General features: G+C 40.4%; 2 protein-coding genes across 8 annotated transcripts; one reads left to right on the forward strand and one right to left on the reverse strand.

Annotated features, from left to right (window-relative positions):
- Positions 1–63: 63 nt before the first annotated feature.
- On the forward strand, positions 64–5,041 carry LOC111218937 (transcription factor ETV6-like). Of its 6 annotated transcripts, none has more exons than XM_022741429.1 (10): positions 64–148; positions 276–323; positions 570–705; positions 833–997; positions 1,083–1,262; positions 2,673–2,804; positions 2,922–3,065; positions 3,864–4,006; positions 4,103–4,203; positions 4,301–5,041. In XM_022741429.1, the coding sequence occupies exons 2-10, from the start codon at positions 291–293 to the stop codon at positions 4,488–4,490; spliced, it is 1,224 nt and encodes a 407-aa protein (XP_022597150.1). In that variant the 5' UTR covers positions 64–148; positions 276–290; the 3' UTR covers positions 4,491–5,041. The 6 variants fall into 6 exon arrangements, with proteins under 6 accessions (XP_022597150.1, XP_022597151.1, XP_022597148.1 ...); XM_022741430.1 differs by having other exon boundaries at positions 72–121; XM_022741427.1 differs by having other exon boundaries at positions 122–126.
- Positions 5,042–21,323: 16,282 nt separating this feature from the next.
- On the reverse strand, positions 21,324–23,195 carry LOC111218931 (potassium voltage-gated channel subfamily A member 10-like). 2 transcript variants are annotated; one of them, XM_022741417.1, is made up of 2 exons: positions 23,133–23,195; positions 21,324–22,952 (listed from the first exon to the last, which is right to left on the reverse strand). In XM_022741417.1, the coding sequence occupies exons 1-2, from the start codon at positions 23,193–23,195 to the stop codon at positions 21,450–21,452; spliced, it is 1,566 nt and encodes a 521-aa protein (XP_022597138.1). In that variant the 3' UTR covers positions 21,324–21,449. The 2 variants fall into 2 exon arrangements, with proteins under 2 accessions (XP_022597138.1, XP_022597137.1); XM_022741416.1 differs by having other exon boundaries at positions 21,324–23,195.
- Between the last annotated feature and the right edge of the window lie 4,156 nt (positions 23,196–27,351).

The raw sequence follows: 27,351 nt of genomic DNA on the forward strand, positions 1-27,351 counted from the left end.
TGCTTTTGGAAATGTCCTCAGCCGTCGCTTCCTCCAATCAGCCTATTTTGCACACACCCCCAGCAAGGATTGTGTTTCTTTCGTTTTCATTTCCCGGAAGGGTCGAATGTAAAATTATACAGTATGGTTGTGTCTTAATTCTTCGAAAGTAATTTGCAATCTTTATTTAAAATGGAATTCGGGGAGGTTTAACCTGAAGTTTATTTCAATTTATTGGACGAGTTTTGTCTCTGTTTACGAGGAAATCATCCCAGTTTTTTTTAATTTTGTTACAGATACAGATAATTTCAATGGAGACCGTTTCCCCGCCACCTTTGGTCAAGGTAATTTCAGGTCGCAGGAGCAACCACTTTAACAATGTGTTGTCTTTAAAAAGCAAAAATGGAGCATAACTGTAGTTTTGTTGTTTTATGAGAATTGTAAGTGTGTGTGAATTGTAAGTAAGTTGCTTTTATTGAAAACTCGCTTGGTAAATCATTTAAAATTCTGCTCTGTACTGCTGTTTTTATGTTGTGCATAATAGGTGAGTGTGTGTGTACTAAAGGGGCATGTGTGTGCATGTTGTGCAGCAAGAAAATAGTCCATCCATAACGCATGGAAGGCAAGTCAACATTGCTCCCAGTGTACATCAATCCACCCGTAACCAGCTCCCTCTGGCCAGTGCTCCCACTCACGAAGACCTGTGGCATCTACCTGGACGGCTGCGTGAGTCAAGCTCTCTTCTCTGTTTGACATATGCTTTGTTCACCTGGGCGATCCTGTTCCACATGACTGCAGCACCCTCTACCAGCACACACTGTGTGTTTTTGAATTATGTGGGTTTATTTTCTAGGAATAAATCCATCTCTGTGGGATAAGGAGGATGTTGCCCACTGGCTCCACTGGGCTCAGAAGGAGTACTCACTGCGCCGGCCAGAGAAGGGGCGCTTCGAGATGAACGGCCGAGCCTTGTGCCTGCTCACCAAAGAAGACTTCAGACGCCGCTGCCCCAGCTCAGGTAGGAATGTGTGTGTATGCAAAAAGAGAGCACGCTGACTGGTTTTGTGCTTGTGTTTTCATGTGCACTCCCTGGTTTTCTGTAGGTGATGTTCTGTATGAGATCCTTCAGTGTGTGAAACAACAAAGGAGGAATGTTGTCTGTGACCCTCCTCAAAATACATCTCCCACCCTGGCAAATGGACAAAGTCAGAGTCCAATCAGCTGCAAGATCACCACTCACAGCACCCCAGAGCCTCAGCCTCCCACAGTCAATGACACCCAAGGTCAGTAAAGTCTAAGAGTAGATTTCTGAACATATTCAGAATCAGTCAGAATCAGAATCAGCTTTACTGACCAAGTATGTTGACACATGGATGAATTTGACTCAGATTCTCAGTAATGCAAGGTTATTTCCTAAAGATCTTAGAGACTCTCAGGGTTTGTATTCTTCAAGCAGAGGAATATGTATTTGATCCAAGGTTGTGCAGGGTTGTGATTTATAAACCAGCAGCAACACTTTGAAATCTACTCTATACATGACGGTGTAAAGATTTAAGAACAGGACGGTCTGGCTGTCTTTTGTTTTTAGAAAACCAGACAAGAGACTGTTACAATAGCTCACTCTGCTGGGGATGAAGGCATGAATGAGTAACTCTCAATATACTTAAACACACAGATATATACATAAAGAAAGATGTAATCAATTCTAAACATATAGCTATTATATAAAGACAAGCTCTGGTCAACAAACTATCTATACTCTGTACAGAGTAGATTTGGCAGATTGTTTTGTACTGTATCTACAGGATAGTTGTACAGACTGTAGTGCTACTGCAGTAGTAATAAGAGCACACACACATAAATATACCTTGTTCACACACAGTAGATTGCTCTCCTTTGTTACATATCAAATCAAACTTGTTTATCATGGTTTGATTGTGGTTGGAAATACTTCCTGATCAGTCACATGTACATGTGCAAACACATACAGGAATTCATGCTCTCTCCTTTGTTTGTTTTGCTCTACTTGAGAGGACATTCATCCACTTCTTATTCGTGAACTCTGAAACCTAACTCTGATCAGTGCATGCCTACCATCAACCCATATGCAAGTCAAACTAAACTAAAATGTACCTGCCACTATCCTTTTTATTATTGATGTGAGGACCAGTGGCTTGCCAGGTGGGTGGTTTAAAGGATCGCGCTGCATCATATCTAATGTGCTATATTTTGTATGTAAAACGTTTACTTGCAACTGCACCTATCAGATACATGCCGAGGAGCAAAAAGTGCAGCATTTCCTTGCAAAGTTGACATGAAATGGAAATATGAAAGTACCACCACCTAAAAACTCTGCATAAGTACAGTACTTTGTTACTTTGCACTGGTGAGGGCATTTCACCCTTCAGTAGAGCAATACTAACACACACACATTCCTTGTTTGCTTCAACCATAACAAAAGCTTTCCATTACAGGAAGCTAGATGTTTAGTGGGTGCGTCGTGGTTACCTGGTAACCAGCGATCTTATAACTCCAGAGTCCAGAAAAATTACTTTGTTCTTCCTCCTGTATTCAAGTAATAAAATGGCCTCATGTTAAATACTGAATTAACTTTCAAGACACCCATTAATGTAGAATCACTTTTGCTTTCAGTTTAGCTTTTACTCACAGTTCCTCATATTTCTCTCTCACAGTTTCCCTCTCTTTCACCAATGCAGTGTCGGCAGCTCTCGTAACCACTGTGAGCAGCCAGCCAGAGCCAGTGTCACCTCTCAGAGATCGTCCCTTGATCTTTTACACTTACCCTGCTCCAATCACACATATTAGTGGGTATTTCAAACTACTATACCACAAATATTGTGGCCGGCAGTTTACTGCGATGTCTTTATTTTCTGTCCCTCTCTTTTTGTTGCTCTCTCTATGTTCCTCTCTCTCCCTGTTAGATGGATCAGCTGCTGTCCCTACAATGCCCCACAGCCAGGTTCAGTGTCGTCCTCAAACGGAGAGAACCCTCCAGGAGCCTCTCAACCTGTCCAGTCGAGAGAAGCCACGGAGCCCACTGCACAAAGCCAACGGCCGCATCCCAGGTACTGTTAGGTTAATTTTTTAAAAGCTGCACTACAGTGTGCCCTCAGAAAATTTCAACGATGTACCCCTTCCCCGTATGTTTGACCTACTTATACGAAATTCATGAGGCACATGTAACATCCCAAGACTTACAAAAAAGCTTCAAACTTTATATGTTTGATAACAGTCCCGGCCTGAAGACATCTACAGGCCACTATTCAGTTATAATCATAGCACCATATATGGTGACAGAAAATGTCATGTCTTACAATTTGATGTACTTCTCATAGTTGGATTGACCACACCCACTTCAAACATGGTTAAAGAGCGCTTACAACCCTGATGATGCTTTGCTGTGGATATTGTGAGTTTTCATTGAATTCTGTGGCGGCACGGCAAAAATCCCCCTGAAACAGGAGGTTCTTGTTGAGGGCTCGAAAACACATGAAACTTGGCACACACGCTAGAAATGGCAAAAAATTGATATCTGACATTGGTATCAGAATTGGGTGAGGCAAAATGACTTGATACACTTGAAAGTCTCACTCGTCAGTATGGTGTCTGATGGTTGCGAAAATGCACGGCTGCCTCCTCCGAGCACCCCCAACATGTGCAACAGTGTGAACTGCATCAAGCAGTTTTTGACCATTGGGAGGTAGAAAAACTCATAGACGTAAGTTTTTGACACACTATTAGCTTTTAGAAATCCAGTCTCAGAGCAGCATATGAATGATTTATCTTGCCAACTGCTTAATAGAGATTGTAGAAATTTATGTCTCTTTAATCCTAAGCCTTATTGTTGTTTTAATCATTGCCAGAGTGCAGACTTCTGTGGGACTATGTGTATCAGCTACTGTGTGACGACCGTTACCAAGAATACATACGATGGGAAGACCAGGACAGCCTGGTGTTCAGGGTGGTCGACCCCAATGGACTGGCACGTCTCTGGGGAAACCACAAGGTGAGCACATACTGTAGGTCTGCGTGGGCCATCTGACAGGGGACATGGCTGTAAATGGCTGATGATGTGTGATCCCTTTTTTTTTTTTTTTTACAGAACCGAGACAATATGACCTATGAAAAAATGTCCCGTGCTTTGCGGCACTACTACAAGCTCAACATCATCAAAAAGGAGCGGGGACAAAAACTCCTCTTCAGGTCTCTGCCCCTTTCTCTTTCTCATTCAATGTCTTGTCTTTTCCCTCACAGCAGCTTGCTAAATATTTGTTATTGCCCCCTCTACGGCTCCCCTCAGGTTTCTGAAGCTCCCACAGGACATCAGGAAACAGCAGGCCGATCCAGCCGAGTCCCCAGAGCGCACTCCGCCTCCGGACGGGGACTTTCCAAACAGCAGTCCTGCACACGAGCTCAGTGAGGACCATTTTGAGGTTTCCCCTGATCGCGCTTCTCCAGAGACCCCTCCAACCGGTGATCCTGCGAGATAGAAAAAACAGCATTAGACTTGCCAAATACAATACAACAAAAATCATTACAAAATACGAAGGAGATTGTGGTGTATTTATCTTCTGCTACAGAATGCACTTGGGTACATTGGGTGTGTTGTCAGGAATTTTTCCACTGTGATTGCTTTTCATTTTGCTGTGAATACAACACTAATATTAAGGGACAAGAAATACTGAAAGAAATTACATTCAACTTGCAGAATAATCATCAGAACTCAAATTTCCCAGGCTTGCTGTACAGATAATGCACCTATTTTCTATATATACTATATGCTGTACATTTTGCAGGTAAGTGATGGAATTGTAAAATTGTTCCAGTAATTCTGTGTGTGTAATTTTTTGAGTGTTCTTATGCAGGATGAGGCAGGAGGGATTATTAATGTTCACACTAAAATATTTGTGTGAATAGTTTGTCTGAGCCAGTTTTTACAAGTTTTTATTTCACAATAGTTTGCGCTTTATCAGTCTGAGGATGCTTGTTGTAAAGTCAAAACCTTGGTATCTACAATGTTTTTCCTGCTTTGTAAAATAAATATTTGCATGTCATAAAAATGTGGACAGTTGTTCTTTTCTTTCTTTCTTTCTTCCTTTCTTTTTTCATTCCTTTCTTTTTTCATTCCTTTCTTTCTTGTACCCGAATTTGATAAATCAATTTATGTACAAAGTATATTTGATCAGGAATTTTGGCACCATATTGGTGCAGCGTTGTCCCGGGCTGGGTCATACTGCACAGACAACCAAAAAGACAGATCAAAAGTAGACGGCCCCTTTACTAACTAGGTTCGTGTTTTTGGCTAAATGTATCACTGGCAACATGTAAAGAAAACACACACACGTTCACAGTACTGTGCACTCTGCACATGTCGAAGCAGGCATCTGTACCAGCAGGGGGCGCTGTGGTAGTATGGTAACCTGCGGCTCAGCAGCTGATACGTATCTGACTCTAAGAGAACAGAAATTGCCCAATCATTTAAATTTATTTTTAGATTTGTTTCATCTTATGAAACCAATGCTAAGTTTGTGTTTTATTAATACCCTCAAGAGTCAGATGGAAATATTGATGTTTGTTTCCTTGATTAGGTAATAGAGAAAAAACAAAACGAAAATTGGATCATAAAAGAATAAAAAAGGTACAGTTAAAGATTACAGAAACTTATATTTTCTGTTGAAACTAGTAACATTCAAAATTCAAAGTTTTATTCGTCACATAGTCATATTTTACAATGTGACTCAATAATGTATAACTATGGTGCTTTAGTTGTCCTTTTCAAAACTGAAAAATTGTTTTTCTTTGAGTCTGTAAAAAAGTACTAAAATAAAGGGATTGTTAAAGTCAGTTTTCGTTGTACATTTGTTAAATTTTTCTTTTCATTTATAACTTCAGCATTTCCAAAAATATGGAGCGTTTCCTTTATTTAGAATCACATGGAAACCAGTCTGAGATAAGCAGAACCAAAGCGTGTCAGTATTTAGAACTAGAAACAGACAAAAAGTCATTGATAGTGTTGTATGTTATATCACATGGCCATGACCAATATGGTATGTCTAATTGAGATTTCTTTAAAAAAAGACCCACTTTTCATTGGAGAACTAATCTCACCCTGCTTTATCCCAGTCTTCCTTCTAAAGACAGTAGGATTTGTGCCACTGCACAAATGCTTGTCGCCATCTACGATTAAAACATTTAAAACTATTTGAAAAGCTTTGTAAAATGGCTCCGGGAGTTTCCAGTTGTCATTACGGTGAAGTTGCTCCGTCTATCTCCTTCTCTGGATGTGGATTCATGGCTACCTACCAGTTAGGGGTCGCCCAGTGCTTCTTGAATTATGCACCCTGGATACTGCGCACAGCACCTTCAGTTCTTGGTGCATCTGCTGGATCTCTGGTAGCAGTTACTGTGGTCTGTGAGATGAACCCAAGTAAGAGACTTTATCATTTGCTCTAAATCTGTTTGTGTAATAATTGTTTCTGACTCAAAGTTCTTTATTTCACAGTTACCATTCGGGATGAAATGCTGAATTTTGCCAAACAGGTGAACGCTTTTACACTTGGGCCGTTGAACCCCTCAGTCAATGTATTCCATTGGTTGGAGTGTGTTTTACGCAAACATCTTCCTTCGGATGCGCACCAGCTGGCTAGTGGTCGTCTTTCTGTGGCAATGACCCGCCTGACCGATGGCAAGAACACGGTGATGTCTGAATTTCAGTCCAAAGAGGATGTCGTACAGGTGAGTTTGCACTACAGGTCCACACCTCACTGATTCGAGAGCAGTTTGGAAAACCCGAAAAATGGACACTTCAAATTGTTGTGTGTTGTCCTTAGGCTCTGCTATGTAGCTGTTTTGTGCCTGGCTACTGCGGTCTGCAGCCTCCGTCCTACAAAGGAGATGTGAGTATTTGATGCCCTTCTCACAGACTCACTCGGAGCACATTGTTTGGCCTGCATCATAAACGTGATCTTATCTTGCAGTATTACGTAGATGGGGGTTTCACCAGCATGCAGCCTGTACTGTCTGGAACCTGCAGCCAAACCTTGACAGTTTCTCCATTCTCTGGAGACACTGATATCTGCCCCACAGAACCACTGTCCAGGTGGGAAATGGTAGTGAGTGGAGCCACCCTGAACATGAACATGGCCAACAGCTTCAGGGTCATCAATGCTCTTTACCCCATGGCTTTAAAGGTCAGACCCTTGTTGTATCTCACTGGATGCTAAACTCTAAATGTGCAGATCTCAGTCTGTCATTTTGATGAATCATTGTGAATGTACGGCATCTGTCTAACACACAAAGACTCTCTGAAAGACTATTTTGTAACATCTAATTCTGTTCCAGGAGCTGGAACAAGCCTACTACAGTGGCTACAAAGACGCCATTCATTTCCTTCTGCGTAATGGTGGGTAAAAATACAGGGGGAAATTACAGTTGTAAAGTCATTTATTTTTGTTACATACAGACTAAATCTGATCAACCTGTTTCATTTCTCTTTCATGTCTTTCCCCCTCGTGTGCAGATCTTGCCCCATATATAATGATACAGAAACTATCTCAAGGGCAGCTCAACTATAACCAAGGTAAAACGTGGACGCATGTGAACACCGCCATAGAGGAAGATGAGGAGATGAACGCAAAAAAGAAGAAGGCTACGCTGACATCTTTTATAGGCAACACACACATGCAGACGATGCTGACGGGCGACTCGAACGGAAATCAAGCAGTTCAAGAACCTCCTCTCCATTTTGACATGGTAAAGAATGGTATGGCCGGCACTCTCTCTCTCTCACACACACACACACACACACACACACACAGACAAACACACACACACACACACACACACACACAGAGTTAACTACATTAAGATGGACAGCTTTTGTTGTCATTAGAGACGTTCCAGTATGTCTTGTTACTTTCAGAACTGAGGCTGAACATTTAGATTTGTTACACTTACCCTCTGTAAAAAATCGCTTTTGTCAACATATGTGTTTCAGTTCTGCTGGGTAATGCCGTGACTTATGTGAGCATGTTCGGACTCCCTGCGAGAATCCTATCGTACCTACTCCTTCCTGTCATGCTGTGGTTTTACGTCGTACTCCAGAGCAGGCAGAGGTAACAAACACACTGAAAATATAGTACATAACACAGGCAAGACTGATACCATTCTCACACCTGCCTGGTATGTGTAAGGCTTAGCATAAAGAAACAGGCATATAACAATATAAGTCAGAGAGGCATCCACAATTATTCATCCACAGGTATTGTTTTGGTCATCGGTATGTTATGGTTAAAGCTATGGTTTGGCTATTCCTTTGTACAAAAAGACTGACATCAATTTAACAATTACAAATGTGCTGTAGTAGACTTTTTGAGTTTCAATGTGTCTTCTCTCTCTCCCTCAGAATAGAGCTGCTGTTCAGGCAGGCTCCAGAGCTGGTTTTCTGGACTTGGTGTAGCCTGAGATGTTATATCTTCTTCGTTTCCAACATATTTGTCTGTAGTCTTAAGAAAAACATGGCCGACAGGTAAGACAGCATAGCATCCTTAAACACATTATTATCCTTGAAATTGTGTTTCATTCTTTCAGAATTACTATTTATCTATTTTGCTACTAATTCTAACTAAGATCAGCTGTTTCATACTTATCTCAACCTGGCTGGACTCAGCTCGACTGGACTTGAATCATCTCTGTGTTTTAGGGTTATGCCCATCATCTTGTTCTTGCAGTGGCTGAAAATTACACTTCAAGAACAGAGTCACTCAACAGCTTGGAATAACTTTTCCTTTTCTGCCCATTCAGAAAATATCAAGCTTAGGAGTCTGCACAGACAGTCCATCGCTCCATCACAAGATTAAACCAAAATGACATTATGAGAAATCAACTAATTTTTTTTTTTTTTTTTTAGCTCAGCAAGCAGAAATGTAAACACTGTATTCTTAGTACATCAGGTTGCATGTTTTTTTGTGAAGTTAAGCCTTTTTGAGTCCTTATTATCAGTCTACCATACAAGTCTTGAATGTTGAGTTTTGTTTTATTTAAAGGCAACTTTATTTTACCTAAGCTGGTTAAAAAGTTTTTTCATACTTTTAAAATTGTATCTATGTATCAGGTAAGTGCAGACCTCCACTAATCCATAGCTGTTGTGGTAATTGGTTCTTCTCCAGTCAACATTTTACCGGATTTGTGTTACAATATTTACAGTATATGAAGCTAACCGAACATACTCCGAATGAGCAAGCAACAGGCATGAGGATAACTGATGTGGATGCTTACTCTGAAGTTTGGTGAAGGGTGGAAAGTCACGGGATAACCAAAATCAATTTCTTCCTTCAGCCCACATGAATATGCAGATATTGTGCGGTCACAATTACGCTTGTTTGGAATCTGAAAGCTTTGCTCTGATGAGGCACTGGGTAACGAGGTCTCAGAAACCAACGTTTCTCCCTCTGATGAGGGCAACCTTGGTGGAGGTATAACTGCTGACTTAGCTTATGTTGTAGGGTACTGTACTATACTTTTTTATATCTTATCTTAAGTTGCTCTTATAAAAAGTTTTTAATGCTGCTCTCTTTTCATGTTTTTTTAAGTTAATGTCACACAAATACTGTGCCCTGTGTATACTGTGTCTTTTGTTGTTTTTAAATGTGACCTGCACCCTGATCTATGGAGTACGGTATTTCGCTCATATGATGAAATGCATATTATGGTAGTGATGAATAAATCTGATTCTGATCCTGATTCTGAGATAGAATTATCAACATCGTTTAATATCTAAAATGCTAAGAACATTTTTTACAGTGAATTCTGTTTCCACTAAACAAAAACAGACTGCTGATGGAAGTGTGGATGTCAGTGGTTGATCAGCTGACTTGTGTGTAAAAAATCATGAATCCCACCATTTTTTTAAATGGAACATCCCAGACAAAAACACTTGGGGTTTGAGCCAAGCTCCGAGTTTAGCTGCAGGGCACTTATCTGGAAGGTTCTTAAGTTTATGTTCACATGAGAGGTGATAACTAGTCCTGTGATGTGCTATTTGAACACTACACTCTTTCACTCCTTGTCTCCTTAAGTGTAAGCGGCCTCTGGTGTTTCCTCATTTCCAATTAGGAAATGGTTGCAGGAAATACTAGGAATTCAAACAAGTAATGCTGATGTAATTTGTAACTAGGCACAATGATGCTTTTCATGTTTTAGGAGCAAAAATCATTGACTTCCCTTAGCTCCATTGTGACATATTGTAACCAAAGCCAAAGTGTTTTTGGAATCCTGTTTGTGACTTCAAATGAATAAATGATGCTTCCCTTGTTTGTCTCGTACCATGTATTTTTATAGTTGCTGTTGATAGATATTAACTACCAGCCTGTGCTTCCTGCCACTCTTAATTTGAGACACAATTAGCTATTAGCTATTTACTGCAGTTACTGCTGCTCTATATCAACTCTTTTAGGCCAACAAACATAATGGTTGACTCATTGGTTTGATTATGAAAGATATTCTAACATCTGATCACTTACATATGGCATCATCAGATGTAATACATATCTATTTTTATTATTGTATGTAGAATTGCATAAATATTGCAGTTTTTCCTAAGTTGAGGGGAGAGTCTCGCTTCTTTATGAAATGAAAACCAAACCCCCTCTTCACCCCTATTAGTTTTCATTAATTTACAGTGGCTTTCTCTTTTCTCTTCCTGTTTCTTATCATTTACTTAATGGATTTACTGATTTCAGAATGAAAACACTGACTTTTGACAATAACCGTCTGGACTGATATATCATTTTATAAAATACCCCTATGATGGAGCGTTGAGCAGTGTGGAGGATGGTACAGCTGGGGTGGGAATTAAGCATGCTGCTGTGATATCAAAAAGTCTACCAGATCTCTCAGCCAAACCCAGCCTGGAGAATACACTTCAAACAAACATAAAAACATTGTTTTTCTTTGAAATCCTTGAACCGAAGAAACACTTCAGAAATAAAATCTTCAATCAAAATTTGAGTCCGATGATTTGGATTCAACTTTGCACCTGTGCCAACTTTGTACACTATACCTGCTGTCTCCACTCACTGCAGTATACTTGTAGATTACAATAACATGTGAAATTCTGATTTTATAAAGCACTAAAAAAAAACTGTAGTAGTTGAAAATATAAGAATAAATGTATATCATGTTGAATCTGTTGACCACAATCCCACTGCAGACACACTTAAAAACAAACACCGTAGACAGAAATATTTATCATAGATTGTAAAAAGTTGACAGGCAATGAAGGAAGAGAAAGGTGCAAGGAAGTCCTCCAGGCAGGGTTGAATCTGGGGTGTCGATATTCACAGTCGGTGCCTTAACCCTCAAGCTACACCACATACTCACTTGATCAGCTAATCCACCTTTCACACTCCTGCCTGAATGGTAACATGTGTTGGCACGGGGCTGGGACAGACCATTTGATATCAGTGCTCCATGTTCTGACAGATGGCCTGTTACCTGTGGAGAGATCCTCTTATATAATGAGTGTGGATGGATCATACGGATAACACACACATCTGCTGCTGTCCAACACCAGCTACTGATCCAGCCAGTCAGCTGGCTTTGTCAAGACAGAGCGAAAATACGGTGTGGGGTCTGTAAAACTGATAGGTGTTGGGGTCCATATGCAGGAGAAGATCAATTTAAAGAAATCACAAGTTTAATAGTGTTGTGTCTCCTCTCCTCTCCTCTCCTCTCCTGGATTATCAAAGCCCATGAAAATTTAATTTGAGGAAATGACTGACATGGCTAAAATTAGAGCGCTGGAAGCCGCCTGTCTCTTTACTGATGATACCTCTAAAAGTAAATGACCTTTTCACTAATCCGCCTGGCAACAGGGTGAACAGAGCATATTTAGGTGATTTGACGGCACATGATCAGGTTGACAGGTGTTTGTGGGTGTTTGTCATAATGTTTTGATTTTTTGTGTGAGAGGCAGACAGACAGAGAGGTTGGCTGGTTTTTATACTGATAGAGTGTCATTGCCTCCCTTCTACTGATCAATGGAGATGGAGCACCAAGGAGAAAAGAGGATGACCTTTAAGATGATGATTCGATGAGGAGTTGTGACCTTTACCGCCTCATGACATTCAGAAACTGTCTCCATCTGACACTGTCATGCTCTTTTTTGTCGTTTTTTTTTCTTTCTCTCTTTTTCAAAAACACACTCCCATTAATATAACAGATTATCAAGTTAAAGTTAAAACAAGTGAAAGTTGCTCTCTGAGTAAGATTTTGTAGTCTGTATTTGTGTGTTTACTTGGTTAAAAGATCCTGTGCTATCAGATGACAAATGCTGATCATATGGGGACGAGGCGGGAGAGGTGTTGTTTACGCCCGATTGGATATAGTTCGGCATGAGTGAAAGGCAAGAAAAAGAAAGACAGAGGAGTTCAAAAACAGCACTAAGTGATGTCGCTGCAAGACCATGGGAACTTGGTCACAGGCACGTGACATCTGACACACAGAAGGCTTGATAGTACACCTTGAATGCTCCATGCTTTACTTATGTAAATAAACTAAATCTGGGTCTAATTCCCCCCCCCCAGCTCCCGTTGCTTACATGTCAAAGTGCCCTTAAGCAAAACACTAAGACACCATTGGTTCCAGTGGTTAGGCCATTGCCTACTGTGTGAGTGCTTGTGTGAATTGATGACACCCAAGGCTCTTTTGATAAATTAATGCAATCCATTTACTGAACTTTCATAAGCTAATACAAGCTACAGAGGGGTAACACATGACAGAAGGAAACGCCTGAATAACTGAATGGAAAAGTGTTAAGGATGAAGATGCTTCTTTACAGATCATGAACCTCATGAGTCACATCATGCAAATCATGAGGCTCATGCTCACCACTTCACCAACTGTGGGGGAAGAGGGAGGGGGGTATTGGACCATCATTTGGATGGAATCTTTAATACAGTTTCTGAGACTTGGGGATTGAAGTTGCACTGGAGGCTCATGGTGGAACAACATTTTACTTTATCACTCTTTATGTAGATTTTTCCTTTAATTTTATCACACACATGTATGTAAAAACACGCCATCTCACACATATCTCAAAGATGTGTGTGTGTGCTGGTCTACATACACATGCCTGCTGTAGTATGAGACTGTATGTGCAAGCTGTATGCAAGCTTGTGTTTGTGTATGCATGGCCCCTAATTTACACTCGAGAGAGGGCTTAAGGTATTAGAGATAGGTTTTTTTACTTCATACTGTATAGCTTGCATGTGTGGGCATATGTGTGTGTTTCTGTGGTATATCTATCAGTTGAAGTGAGTTAATCTAGTATGTTTTCTCCATCATCTGGCTGCTGAAGGTAAGCCTTTTAACTCTGAGAATCCCACAATCTCAACTCACACATTACAGGTTCAGTAAACAAGACTTTAAACAACAATATAGCAGCAAACAACTATTTTCTGTGCAGAGAACAAAGCCCCCATAAGTCCACACAGCTGTTGCCAGTCCAGGCCACCGCTCTGTATCAGAAATAATCTACGTATGAACTATGGCACCTGAAAATGCATATCACTTGACAGAGACTGGGCACGCGTGAGTCGGTATAGACAGGAGGGAGATTATCTTCTCGGCAGTTGAAGGTTCTCTGTTCTGTGTTTTGGTAGCCATGTTACTGCATGTACATGTGCATGTTAGTGCACCTGAGTCCTTACTTGTTAATTCGTTGGCTGTCCCCACATTTATTAACATGCAGAGAAAGCCCACAGGTATATCTTCAAGAAGATGCATCAGTATATCTTCAAGATTCACAAAATGCAAAGCTAATGAAATTACCTTCAGCCTCAGCTGCACTAATTAGCAAATGTTAGATAATATGCTGAACTAAAATGGTGCACATGGCAAACATTACACTTGCTAAAGCATGTGAGCATTGGCAGTGTGAGCATGTTAGCAAGTTGGCATTTAGCTCAAGCTCAGAGAACTGCCCCATTAAAGTGGCTGCAGACTCTTAGTCTTGTTTAAATTTATCATTTATCAATATCATCTCAACAAATTGTGAACAGATATTTAAGTTCTAGAAAATTCTTCACCTTAAGATGCCCAAGCCTTATGTGACCAACTTTCACCCTGTGTTTGTTTGTCTGTCTTGAAGATGTGTAATCTGTGGGATCTGGAAGGGATCATTTAGATTACGTCTGTTGATTGAGTGGACAGAATTAAACAGATGTTGTCAGGTTTCACCAGGGAGAAAAACTTACATGTTTTAATGAATGAGTGTGTGTGTGTGTGTGTGTGTGTGTGTGTGTGTGTGTGTGTGTGTGTGTGTGTCTGTGTGTGTGTGTCTGTGTGTGTATGATCTTATGATCTTTCAGACTAACTCAGCAAGACCTGGTGATGCGACTAATAAACAGCAGCAGATTGACAGTTTTCTGTTTCTAATCTTTTTTCCTCCTCCTCCTCCTTCATTCTCTAAATTTAGAGCCCACTTGATTAGATGAAGACACAGTCTAATGATGATGCCCCGCACGAAGGATCGTCTATTCCTTGTAAAGCAGACTGGCGGTGCTCCATTTGTCTTAATTCCGACTGTTTTACTCTTCACATCTTCACCTTTCTCCTCTCTTGACATCTTATGTCTTCATCTTATCATCCCTTTAATTTAGATGGTATTTCCTAGTGAGTTATGTGCCACAGTGTAATGCCCATAGGTTCAGGATTAAATGTCTATATTCGCCTTTAATAATCAAAATCATGTTTTGATTTTACACATACTGACTAATGTGACTATAATCAATTATTTTGATAATTTCCTTATCATATCTGTTAAATACATAGAAAATAAGTCCTTTAACCATTTTAAATCTATAGCAAGTTGTATTTATCAGTCCTGTGAGTCTTTCCAGAGAGAAAGCAGATCTGTTCAAAACGGCCCATTCCTTGCTATGGCTGTTTTCCAATTAAACTGGTAAACAACTGCAACATTGTAATACTGCTTTTATAAATCAGATTTTCAGATAAATTGTTTTTCATGTTTCTTATGTTTCTGGAGAAATAACTAGCTGAAAACAACTCAGAGGAGTCATCATCACACACTTGTGTGTGAAATGTAAATGACAAGAATGAGAGGTTTACCACTTTAATGCATCCCATGACTGGCTGCAATGAAACACAGTTTTGTTCTGAGTTGGTCTCATAAGAACTTGGTTTTTAACCACCCCTTCTGTTATTCTTGGAGACCTGTGATCCATTCACACAATTAAAACAGGCCAATAGTCGTAGTGTGATTTGTTGCCTTCAGATGCTCTAGTGGAGCATTTAAAGCAACACTATGTAACTTTTGCTGAGCAGCAGCAGCAGCAGCAGCAGCAGCAGCAGCCTCTTTCGACAGAAGTGGTAATTATAGGACACTGTCACATAAAGTCTGTTGGGCTCTGAGTCCAAGTGGTTAAGGGTGCTAGAAACGGAAGCTAACAGTTTATGTACAGAAACAAAGCTTATCAGTTGCTCAGGCAACAAACACAAAATCATCATCTCAGCATAAACTAGCTATCTTGCTGTCCACTCATGTCAAGTGAGCATTTGGCTAATCTCTGGAAACATCTGAACCCACAGCAGTGGTGTGCTGAAATGTAGATGCTAGGAGCTAGTCTCTTCGCCTCTGCCATGATGTCCATACTGAGAATACTGAGCACAGGCCACAGCTAGCTGAAGACCAATAGTTAGTGATGTTTAGTGCCAGAAAGGGTGTTCAGTGCACCATTCTCCCTTTTACAAGTCAGTGTACCATCAAAATGATTTTGAAACCATTATTCTGAGGTAAAATAGTTGTATTTTTGTTTAAGGGCCTTGCCCAAAGACGTGTCAGTGGTGGTAATGATGGAGTGGCAGACACAGCTCTTTCACTTTTTCTACACAGATTTATCCTGCTGATGCAGGAATTGACCTTTCAGTCAGAAGCCTTATTATTTAAAAACTTTGACAGCACCGTCTGTGAGTCTTCAGGAATGACAAACTCTTCATATTATCCCTCTATTCAATTAAATTCTAATATCCTGAGACTATAGATGAAACGTATCCAGCCCATATAAATTACCAATATCAAAATAACTATAGTAATAATTTAAAAAGATATAACATTATATGTAGTGCTTGCTTTGGCTACTCAATACGTTTGATTGATGGACACACAGGCACGCGTTCACACATGCACACATGCACGCACGCACGCACACATGCAGCCTGACACTCAGAGTAGCTCTCCCACACACATATATATACATGTGTGGGAGAGCTGTGTGCATATATGGCACAGTGGAGGATACAGTGTATGTGCGTATATTGATGTTTGGTTCATTAGTAACTTTTAAGCAACTGTGTGGGGAAACAGTTTTGAGGTGAGAGTGAGAAACTAAGAATTTGTAAATTTAAGATATAATCCCATATAAACCCATATATTATACCGTAGCCTATTTATTTACACAAAAAATGCTGAAAGTAATCTGGAAGTCACTATCACTGAGTTTGGATTACATTACCGATTACAATTTTGATGAGGTATCCGGTGACTGGAATACAAGTTTATTGACCTACCCGACCTTGTAAAGGATGGAGTCGGATTGACTAGCTGTGGTTAAAATCCCACAGAGCCATGAGAATATGGAACACACACACACATGCGCACACACGCAGATTCTGGATAAATCACGAGACAGACTCTCAAAGATTAATATCAAAAGCTGTTTTAGTTCTGACTGATTTGATGTATGATATTTGGATTTAACATTTCAGATGGGAATGTCCTTTTCAAATTTGAGTTTGAATCCATGGAAATCAAATTAGTTTCTACTCAAAGTGCAGCTGCTATTGCCAGTTTATAAACCTGAACCTTGATCACAGACAACGATCCTGTCCTGGGAAAAGACATCTACATCTGTTAAATATGTGTATCTTAATTACTTTTAACAGTAACAGTAAAAGTTGAATATATCCTTGGACAATTGTTTGCTGTTTTTGAACCAAGAGCAACACAGAGCATTATGTGTTGGTGAAGATGTGTATTCTGAGTGGCATGAGGAGAGAGGAGGAGAGCGCCGGAAAAGCAGGCAAGGGGAAAGGCCTCTTCGGTGCAGACGTGGCCTTTTGGGTGAAATACAAAAGTCCATTCCCAAACCGTTTCTTTTGTGCTCCCTCCCAAACTGTAACAAGAGCGGGGAAACTATAGCAACTAGTAACTTTACTTCAAACATTAAAGTAACTTTAAAGTTAGTGTTTTAACTTTCTGTCTATTTTACTCCTTTTGGTTCAAATATCAAATATGTGCCTTCGGGGGTAAAGCTTTTGTAAGTTTTACATTCAGCAGTGCTACTGTGTGTTTACACTGTCAGAGGAGCACTTGGAACTTTTTTCTTCCTGTACTTCAATAACACAAATTACAAATGCTGCACCACATTAGGACATCATTTTGCTTTGCATTTGGGGGTGTGTCTGTGTGTGAGAGCATGGGTGCGTATGTGTGAACATACCGATTTATGTGTCTGGCAGTTATCGCTTGTTAACCTATTTCCGTACCTGCTTGTAACCTATCTATGCGGGTGACAGTCCATTACCGGAGACCAGGTAGCGTGTGAACACTCAGATCTCGTCTCCTTCCAAGTGTCATTCATCCCTCCTTTCTCACTTTCCAACAGCAGCTCTGTTTTCACTCTTTGTCCTTGGATGTCCCTCATTTCCTATGGTCGTAATCTGGGCCATACATCCATTGATAGTTTAGGGTTCCTGTTGTCAGGTTGGAGGAAATGCAAATCAGTTTTACCACAGCAGTTGGAAAACAATTTGCAGATCAAGAGTTGTCAAATAACACTCATCAGCTCTCTTCAATGGCATTCTGAGAGTCTCAAATGTTGTGTGTTAGTTTCATTGTTCCCAACTCTGCATAATAACACAGCAGTTGTGATATGACAGGACAAAATTCAGCTCTAAAGTTGCCTGTGAGTGCAACTTTATCTGCATTGCTAATGAGACATTTCTTGCAAATCAAAAGTTGTTATGATAGCTTTATTAAAAAAAAAACGCCCTGCAAGTCTACTCTATTGCTTGATTTTCATCTTCTGCATGAACACGGTCAAACTTGTCCCCATGTCTGATATCTCAATAATGCAGTCACATTTACAGTATTTTCTGCATCTAAGTTTAGATTTTTGTTTATGTCTATGTTTATGCTACACATGTTATTCAGCCACATGTGCAGGAATTCACTGTAACAGCAAGTCACTAAAGAAAATGCATCTAAACCTGATTGCTTAGCTTTTGAAATGTGAATTCTGCATAATCATTTATTATATTCCTCTATTAAAATAGCTTCCTGAAATGAAGCCCTCCACATTATGTTAATATATTATACTATGACCCTTTAATCAGTTGTGTGACATATTGTAGATTTGCCCACGAACGAGAGGCATGTCCTCATCATGAAGTAGCAACTACACTTTAAATCTAAAAATAGAACTTGGCAAGTTGATTGATTATTATGAGCAATATATAAAAGTTAACTATTAATTCTGAATAATTTGCAACAAACAGTTAGTCTCATCCCCTTAGTGTTGTGTCTTTTGCATATCAGCAACAGAAATCTCTAATAATCTGCGGATTACTATTCCTTGAATATTGTGACAGAAACTTTGCCCACCAGCTACCTCATATGAATATGCATGACACATATTTTTTCGTTGTAAATTGGTATGAAGAAATTAGACTCACTTCTTACACCATAAAGAGTCTCGTGCTTTTTCACATTGCATCACACTTGCGGGAAACGAACGCTTATTTTAGGATCTCATTGGTGACTGTGAGATATTTTTTCACACAAAAAATAAAATGGGGAAATGATTTCTAAAATGATTTCATTTTTTATTTTTTTTTGCTTCTAGTATTTACTGAACCCATATGTTAAGCTTTGAGGAGCCTTCTCGGCCTGAGACGAGGTGTTGAGGTGAATCCAGAGAGAAGGGTATCAGGTGATGCTAGCTAGCATTAATAGCTTCCAGGCTCCTCCATGTTAACCAGACACTGGCATCCTGTTGTTGTCTGGAAGACTTCCAGTGATACAGTTGCTCCACTTGCCTTGTTGCTGTGACCTCTATATTTGTGTGTGTGTGTGCGTGTGCGTGTGTGTGCGTGTGTGTATGTGTATGTGTGGCACTAACATTACAGTGAAAGCAGAGACAGGTTAATGAAAGTAGTGACGAAATCTTATATAACGAGGGATTTTCTTCCCTGAAGGGGGACACCGATGGAGATAAGGAGAAAATACAAGAACGCAAACTTCTCTCTCTCTCCCTCTGTCTGTCTCTCATATGCACACACACCTGCATGCACACAAACACACACCCTTCTATAAACACACCGGAGAACATAAAAGATGAGAAGACATGATTTAAAATCTCAGAATATATTGCATCCACATAACAGTAAATCATATACTGAAATGCTATCATACATCCAAACACAAATACAGTGTCATGGTCTTGTTGTAATAAACCCTCATCTGCTGTAGCCATGACGACACAGGTCAGCTCAGGCCACTCTACTTCTGAATCATTGCACAACTGTGGCTTCACAGACGAGAGACTGACGATATCATAAAAACTGACATACTGTATAATCACTGTAATAATCATTATCCTCTTGAAGCTGGTTGTCAAACACAGGAAACACATACAAATGCACATAATCCAATGCTCAACCAGTTTGAGATTATATTGTATTCCTGGAGTCTGGATTTACTTTCCAAGATTTTTATATTCAGAAAAAACCTAATGAAAGAAATACTCACATTGCACTGTTGCAGCATAATTTTTCCGTTATGCCTACAAAATAAGACGGATCATGGGACGTTTTCGTCTAATGTCTCCTGGCCCTGCAACAGTTCCCTTTATCCCCTGTATAAAGCAATTATCTTTGGCTTCTTCTCCCTCTTTTTCACTTAATGTGTTTTTTCATAATTTTCTAATAATGGTGTAACTGAAAGTTTTACTTGCTCAATAAAATATCCACTGATGGATGGTAATGATGATGTTAATAGCATGAAATCCAAATTCTGAAGGATAGAATCTGCCTCACAAAGTTTGGCTATGTTAGGTTGTATTTCAGGTCAGAATGCATTTTTTTTTCTTAGTTTGACAGAATTTTGGAAAAGAACTCATACACACAAACAAACGCTAGAATGGAGAAAGGTTTTAACTTCTACATTTTCAACCAAACTGAAATCAAAAATACGTATTTATCCATGATGAACATAGGTGTTACAGTAAGATTATGTATGGCAAATTCAACAGTATGACAAATACATAATTTAAGGCACTCCATTATAATACATAGCATGGAGTCAGTTAGACTGCCATTAATAGTGGAGGATTTTTACCCATGCTACTTATCAGAGAGAATGAATAGATACAACAGAACCGTGATACATTTTTGAACTAATAAACACAGCAGGGCTATAATCTAGACACAATACACAAGTTACACATTCAGACATTTATAGGAAAATTGTGTTTGGGTTTTTTTTTGTGTTTTTTTTTAAAGCCTTTTTAACAACCTTGGTCTCATTTGTCTGTATGGTTGGCCAACATCCCTATCAGTTATTATTTTGCACAGTTCATCCGCAGACAGCAGCAGCATCTACTGGGCGCCACAGACCATATGCCTCAAGCAGCTGTTTTGAAGAAGATGAGAGATAAAAGGCATTACCCAAATTGTCCGATATAAATCTCAGTTACAGTTTCGCCTTGGTTAGAAATTGTGGGCTGCACAGACACAATGCTCACCTTTCCATAACCAATAACTCATCATAAAAATCTAATGATTTGTCAGCTTTTCCAGCAGCAGAAAGGTCAGTCCTATAAGATGAACCAAGAAGTAGCTCAGCAATGCAGTTGACACTTATAATCATATCAACATTTTGGCTTGCAGGATTTAACTTTTATATTGGCCAAAATCTCAATCTCATTTTATAAGCATTAGGATTATTGGCCAAGACAATAAAAATAAGACCAAGATTATAAAAATACAACTTTAAACATACATAGTGCTGAATTATGACAATGATGGATTTGTTCTGCTTCTATGCAACTAAAAGAAGAGTCCTAACACAAAGTGAATTTGAAATATGTCGACATACAATCCTGAACATGACTATGGATGGAATTCTTCCGCTTATTTTCAACGTGTCGTTTCCATAATAGACACTAAAGAGGTAAGTACGGTATGTCCTGTATATCATTATAAAACATATTTAGTATCAGTAGGTACAAACAAAATGTCTCATTTAACCTTTTTGTTTTTTTAAAGGAAATCATAACAGTTAATTTCCTCTTTATTCTCTTCTTTAATATTTCTCCCCTGCTTTGTGGCAAAGTCTCTCCTCCTCCCCTCCTCCCCTCCTCCTTCGACAGTTATATCCCTTTGTCACTCTGCCAGATGCCATTGGCTATATTGAGTGAGGTGCTGCTACCCTGTTTGGTACTTGTCTCAGCCTTCATGGCTTCCTCAAGCGCATCTGCCAAAGGCAACTTGTCCTCTGCTTCTGTCTCTCTGTGGTAGAAGTAGTTGAAGTTGGAAACAATAACAGGAACAGGCAAAGCAATGGTCAGCACACCCGCGATGGCACACAAGGTGCCCACCATCTTACCCCCCATGGTAATGGGACACATGTCCCCGTAGCCTACAGTGGTCATGGTAACCACAGCCCACCAGAAGCCATCGGGTATGCTGACAAACTGTGTGTTAGGCTCATCTACCTCAGCAAAGTAGATAGCACTGGAGAAGAGGATGACTCCAATGAAGAGGAAGAAGATGAGCAAGCCAAGCTCACGCATACTGGCCTTCAAAGTCTGACCCAGGATCTGCAGCCCCTTGGAGTGACGGGAGAGTTTGAATATACGAAACACCCTGACAAGGCGGATGATACGAAGAATGGCCAAAGACATGTTCTGTCCTGAGCTCTCTTCTGGCGTTGTGACCAATTCTGTAACCACAGTAACAAAATAGGGGATGATGGATATAATGTCAATGATGTTCATGAGGTTGTGGAAAAATTCCTTTTTGCTAGGACAGACCAAAAATCGCACACACAGCTCAAAGAAGAACCAAGCGATGCAGGCAGTCTCAATGATGAAGAAGGGATCGGAGAAAGTTGTGGGCTTCGCACTGGGTGGAGCCACAGAGGAGTAACCACTGGATTGGTTGAAAGATTGTACAGGTGTGGGCACAACTGGGTCAGAGTCATCTCTGAATTCTGGAAGAGTTTCCATGCAGAAAATAATGATGGATATGACAATAACAAAAACAGACACTAGTGCTACACCCCTCGCTGCATTGGAGCTCTCCGGGTACTCAAACAGCAGCCAGAATTGTCTATACACATCATTAGCAGGTAGAGGGATCTCAACGTCTTTTATGAATCCTTCATCTTCTCTGAACTGCTCCATGGCCTCGTTTCCAAGCTCATAGAACAAAATTTCATCTGCAAACACATCAAGGGGAACATTAGCTGGTCGTCTGACCTTACCCCCTGACTGGTAGTAATACAATATCCCGTCAAAACTGGGTCGGTTCCGATCAAAGAAGTATTCATTCCTCATTGGATCAAAGTAGTCCATCCTCTTCAAAGGGTCTCCTAGCAGTGTGTCAGGAAACTGGTCCAAGGTTTTGAGCTGCGTCTCAAATCGAAGACCAGCAATGTTGATGATGACTTTCTGGTCTCCATCATCCAGCCCTCGTTTATCTACAAACAGATCCTCGCAGCACTCCTTAGCGAGCCGACTGAAGATTGTCTCACTCTCCTTAGTGCCCTCACTGCTCAGTAGCAATTTCCAGTTGGAGATCATGCTGGCGCAGCTACTGCGCCCCCGCCTGGTTGGAGTTGGCATCATTGGGGACTGGGGTACTCCCAGAGTCTGTGTCTGTGGAATGGGTGAAGATGAAGTTGATTCCCAAATGCAAGAGGGCACAGGACTATGGTGGGAAGGCGAAGAGGAAAGCTGAGGGGCTCGCAGATGGTAGTTGCTGCCTGGGCTGTTGTGCTCTGGGGGCAGGTCCACCGTGAGAGCTGTGGTCTCATCAGCATAGGTGTCCACCTCATCCCCAAGGCTGACATCAAGGTCATCCAGGCTCTCAAAGTCTACCAGGGCCACCTCCATGGCTGCAGTTCAGCCAGTGCAAAGCCTTGGGACCCCAGGATAAGACAATCACACACACACAGATAGACAGACAGGAGGCTCAGTCACCAGATTTGGCAGCAGAGTACCAGTCTTCAGCAGCTCTTACAGTAACGGGACAAACTGACTGCCCCCTCTGTTCTTTTTTCACCTGTAGAGCGAGAGACAAAGAGAGAAAGATAGTCAGTGTGATTCTGTCAATGGTTAAGGGTTTGTTTTGTGTTAATTGTCATCAGGTGACAAGAATATGACGTCTGAAACCACATGTTCTATCATGACTCGTTGTTTCTTAGATACCCATCCCTCTGGCAACCAGCAACTGAAAGGCGAGTGAGAGAGAGAGGGAGAAGCAGAAATGAGGGCAGAAAGAGGAGGAACAGGGTGAGGCAGCCAGAATATGGGAAGAAAGAAAAAAAGAGATTATACAGTATCAGTGGCAGGAGATGATTTGAAAGATGTAGTAGTAAAGTTCTTTCCACAGTCTGTTATTGAAGAGGCACTGCAGTGAGTCATGCAATTGAGAAAGGAAAACAACAAACGTTAAACAAAAGGAACAGCTTAGCATTTGGATGTAAGTGCAGCTAATGGAGGGCTTATTTGTTAAATGCTAAAATCACTGTTCAAGTCACTGTGTCCAGTTGTTGGCATAAACTTATGATTTTTTACACCCAAATTATGAAACACAACCTCTTCCACCTTGTTATCTATTGTACATACACAGTATCAATTATGAACTAGTTCATACATTCACTGACCTGCATGTGCACACATTATTTCTCTTTCTCGCCCATATTACACCCTGTAGTGACCCCGATGCAGGCTGTAGGAGGAGCAGACAGGACAGGGTAACTGGGGCTGCGCATACATTAGTGCATAATTAACTGACTGCGTCGTGATAGCACGGGTCTAACTTCCTCCAGACACCAGGCCTCACTTTTAAACTGTACTGTGCCCCTCAATTTCCTCTAGCCGTAAAGGAAAACCATGATGTTTGTCTTTGCATTTAAATTTACACAAACTTTTCATTAGCATGAAGATCATTCAGTAGTTAGTAAACCGATCCATGAGGTGTGTGTGTATGTGTGCGTGCGTGCTTTCGTCTGAGTGTGCATCTGTGTGCAGTGCAGTGTACTTATACTGTACATGTGTGCATGTGTGTGTGTGTGACCGAGTGGTGACGCCCGCAGATGTTTAATTAAAGACTCCAGAGATGAGTCACCACCTAAAACCAACGCCAGTGATACCAATCCTGCTGGGGGAGAGAGGGAGAGAGAGAGAGAAAGAGAAAGAGGGAGAGGGAATAAGAAGGATGACATGAAAATTGTTGGGGTGACGGATGTGGGTGGGAGGACTGGGTGGGATGAGGACAGAATGCAAAAGAAGGAAAGTGACAGAGAGAGAGAATGGGACTTGATAGGTGGGTGGATGGACAGACAGGATGATGGGACAGCAGCTCTGACAAGGAAAGAGGGGAAGGAACAGATGATGATGAGGGGGTAAGAGAAACAAAAACTATATCGATTGTGCGCACAGGAAGAAGGTTCATTTGTAACTGGTAAATATGTCTGATGTGAAAAAGTTGCCAACAAAAATCAATGAGACAGCTTCAAGGTCAACTCTAATGTAGGATTGCAACATGTAGCAATGATAAATGATTGATCAAATCAAACCCCTTCACTCCTCTCCTCTTTAACCACATGACTGAAATGACGTAACGTGAACCTCTGAGCAACCAGAACTTTCTCATGATCTTAAAATAGTCCACTGGACAAAAACACTAGATCAATACCTGAAAGTTAGCCAATGACATTGCTCTGCTTGACCAATTCCTAATGTTTTTTCAATAATCCAAGAAGCCATCATTATTTGATTTTGCTTAATGTGACAGAAACTGCTTACATGTCTGTCTCTAAAAGTAATTGAAAGACGCATGACTGCTCCGACTCTCCGGAAAGACTAATTGTTTCCAGAACAGATCAAGATGGTTGCACTGATTCAGCTATTTACCTTTAATTTATTATTTACCTTACAGTGGAGCTGGAGATCTGTTGAGTTATATGTTTAGATTAAGATCCTGCATCCTCTTAAAAAGAGAATTAAATCTAATTTAAGGCATGTGAAGAGTGGTCTCAGGTTTAGGAACTTAATTTCAAAAGCCGCAATCCAAAATATTCTCTATTTCTGTTAAAGAAAGCAACTAGGTAATGGTAATGGGAACTACAGCATGAACTGCCCAGACAGGCTCACAGACAGAGCTATAAAAGGCAACACACACCTTACCTTACTTAGCAAGAAGTCTACAGATCATGTGTGTACAATATGCTGTAAAAAGCAAAAACTGGAGAGGGAGAAAACGGTCCTCCACAAGCTGTGCCACTGCTGCAGCTTTCGGGATCAGAATGACTATCACAGACCACACTGGGTAACCTTATGCTGGAGTAGAAACTAGAGCTGTGGCAAAGGCCACATGCACACACACGAACACATTCAAACAGGCATGCACACAACTCGTCGAAAGCATAGAAAAAAAGTTGGAAAGTATCTAATACTAAAGACTGTTCATTTTGTATACAAGTGTGTGTGTGTGTATGTTGTTCCAGGTGTGCCATAAGCTGTCTCACAGTGATATGGGTGATGTGGTCCAGGCCTTCTTGACTGGAATGGTCTGATTAGAGCCTCAGATCTCTCCATGCTTAACTCACTCACCCTGCAAACACACACACACACACACACACACACACACACACACGCACACACACAGAGGCCACATCCATATCTGATTTATTTACAGTATCACAATAAATAATTAATGTTTAACAACTCCATTAACATGTCCAACATGGCAGAGAAAGAAAGAACAATGAGAGAGTGAACCAAAGCTCCCTTCCTCACCCCGCGCAGCTTTTTCCAACTCAGCAGAGCTCCCATATTATCACCTCCTTTAACTCTTTAACTGTAAGCTCTGTCTAAGCTGCACACCTTGAGAACATGTATTTTTAATGTCGTCTGGTCTAAATTACAAATTACTAAAAAAAGTGGAAATTTGATCTCTTAAGGGGCCCTCAGGTGTCTTTTGGCAACCTCTGAGATTATAAATGATCTTATGTCAGATTCCACGGAGTGACACTCAGGCATACCCGTCCATACCTCCCTGTCCTCACACTGTAAAACATATTTATACACACAGGCATGTCAGGAAGCTGTCACTCCGCTCTCATAATTCCACGAGTATGTGCGAACAGCTACTGTGGAGGGTCTTGTCAACGCTGTTTAGTCAACATGTCTTGTTCTATTTCCCTTAATATCTGTGTAATGTGATAGGGATTAAATCCTGTTTTATGGCCTTCAATTTGACTTGTGACCGAATTAAAAGTACATATGCAGGAATAATAAAGAAGGCCCTCTGGAAACATGACTTTTCATCGTTTTTATTACAGACCTTTGAACAGTACCGTATATCTACACATGTTAACAGATGACAGCAAATGTGCTGCATATTTGCAAACGATCAAGCAAACAAAAGAAAAGAAAAATTAAACTAAAAACAAAGTAGTCAATGTAGGGATTAAATAAACACATGATGAACTTTTTCATGAATTACAGGATACATATTGGCAAAAATATATATATGTTTGTTTTAATCTGGATTGCAGATGTAGTAGATAAAGTGGATGGATGCTTAAACACCAAAACACACATTCTCCTGACTGTAATAAGATTAAAACTGATATTCATTTTACCATTCTAATAAAATGTTGTCTACATCCTGGAATTCAAGACTTATTTCCATGTAATTAATGACAACATTTAAAAAAAAAAAAAAAAAAAAAAGCCTCTGTGCTAAAGGTAGGGATTAAGATGGGTTAACGCATTAGTGGGTGAAGAGTTGATTTGGGGGTTAACAGGGCATAAAATCAAAGCAATGACAAAAAATTAACTGAATACATAATAAACTGTGTGTTTAACTCCACGTATATATCATATTGTGTAATGCATTCATATATGCATGGAAAAAGACACCAGCAGCTGTGTAGTGCAGCCGTGAGGACGAACTGCTTCTGAGTGTGACCTTGACTCGTGGTAGGACAGCGTAAAACAGAGGTGTCATATGGGGCCCACGACCAACCCATGGCGCTCT

Source organism: Seriola dumerili, unplaced genomic scaffold (genome assembly GCF_002260705.1).
Source record: "Seriola dumerili isolate Sdu_G_001 unplaced genomic scaffold, Sdu_1.0 BDQW01000056.1, whole genome shotgun sequence".
Classification (NCBI taxonomy): Eukaryota; Metazoa; Chordata; class Actinopteri; order Carangiformes; family Carangidae; genus Seriola; species Seriola dumerili.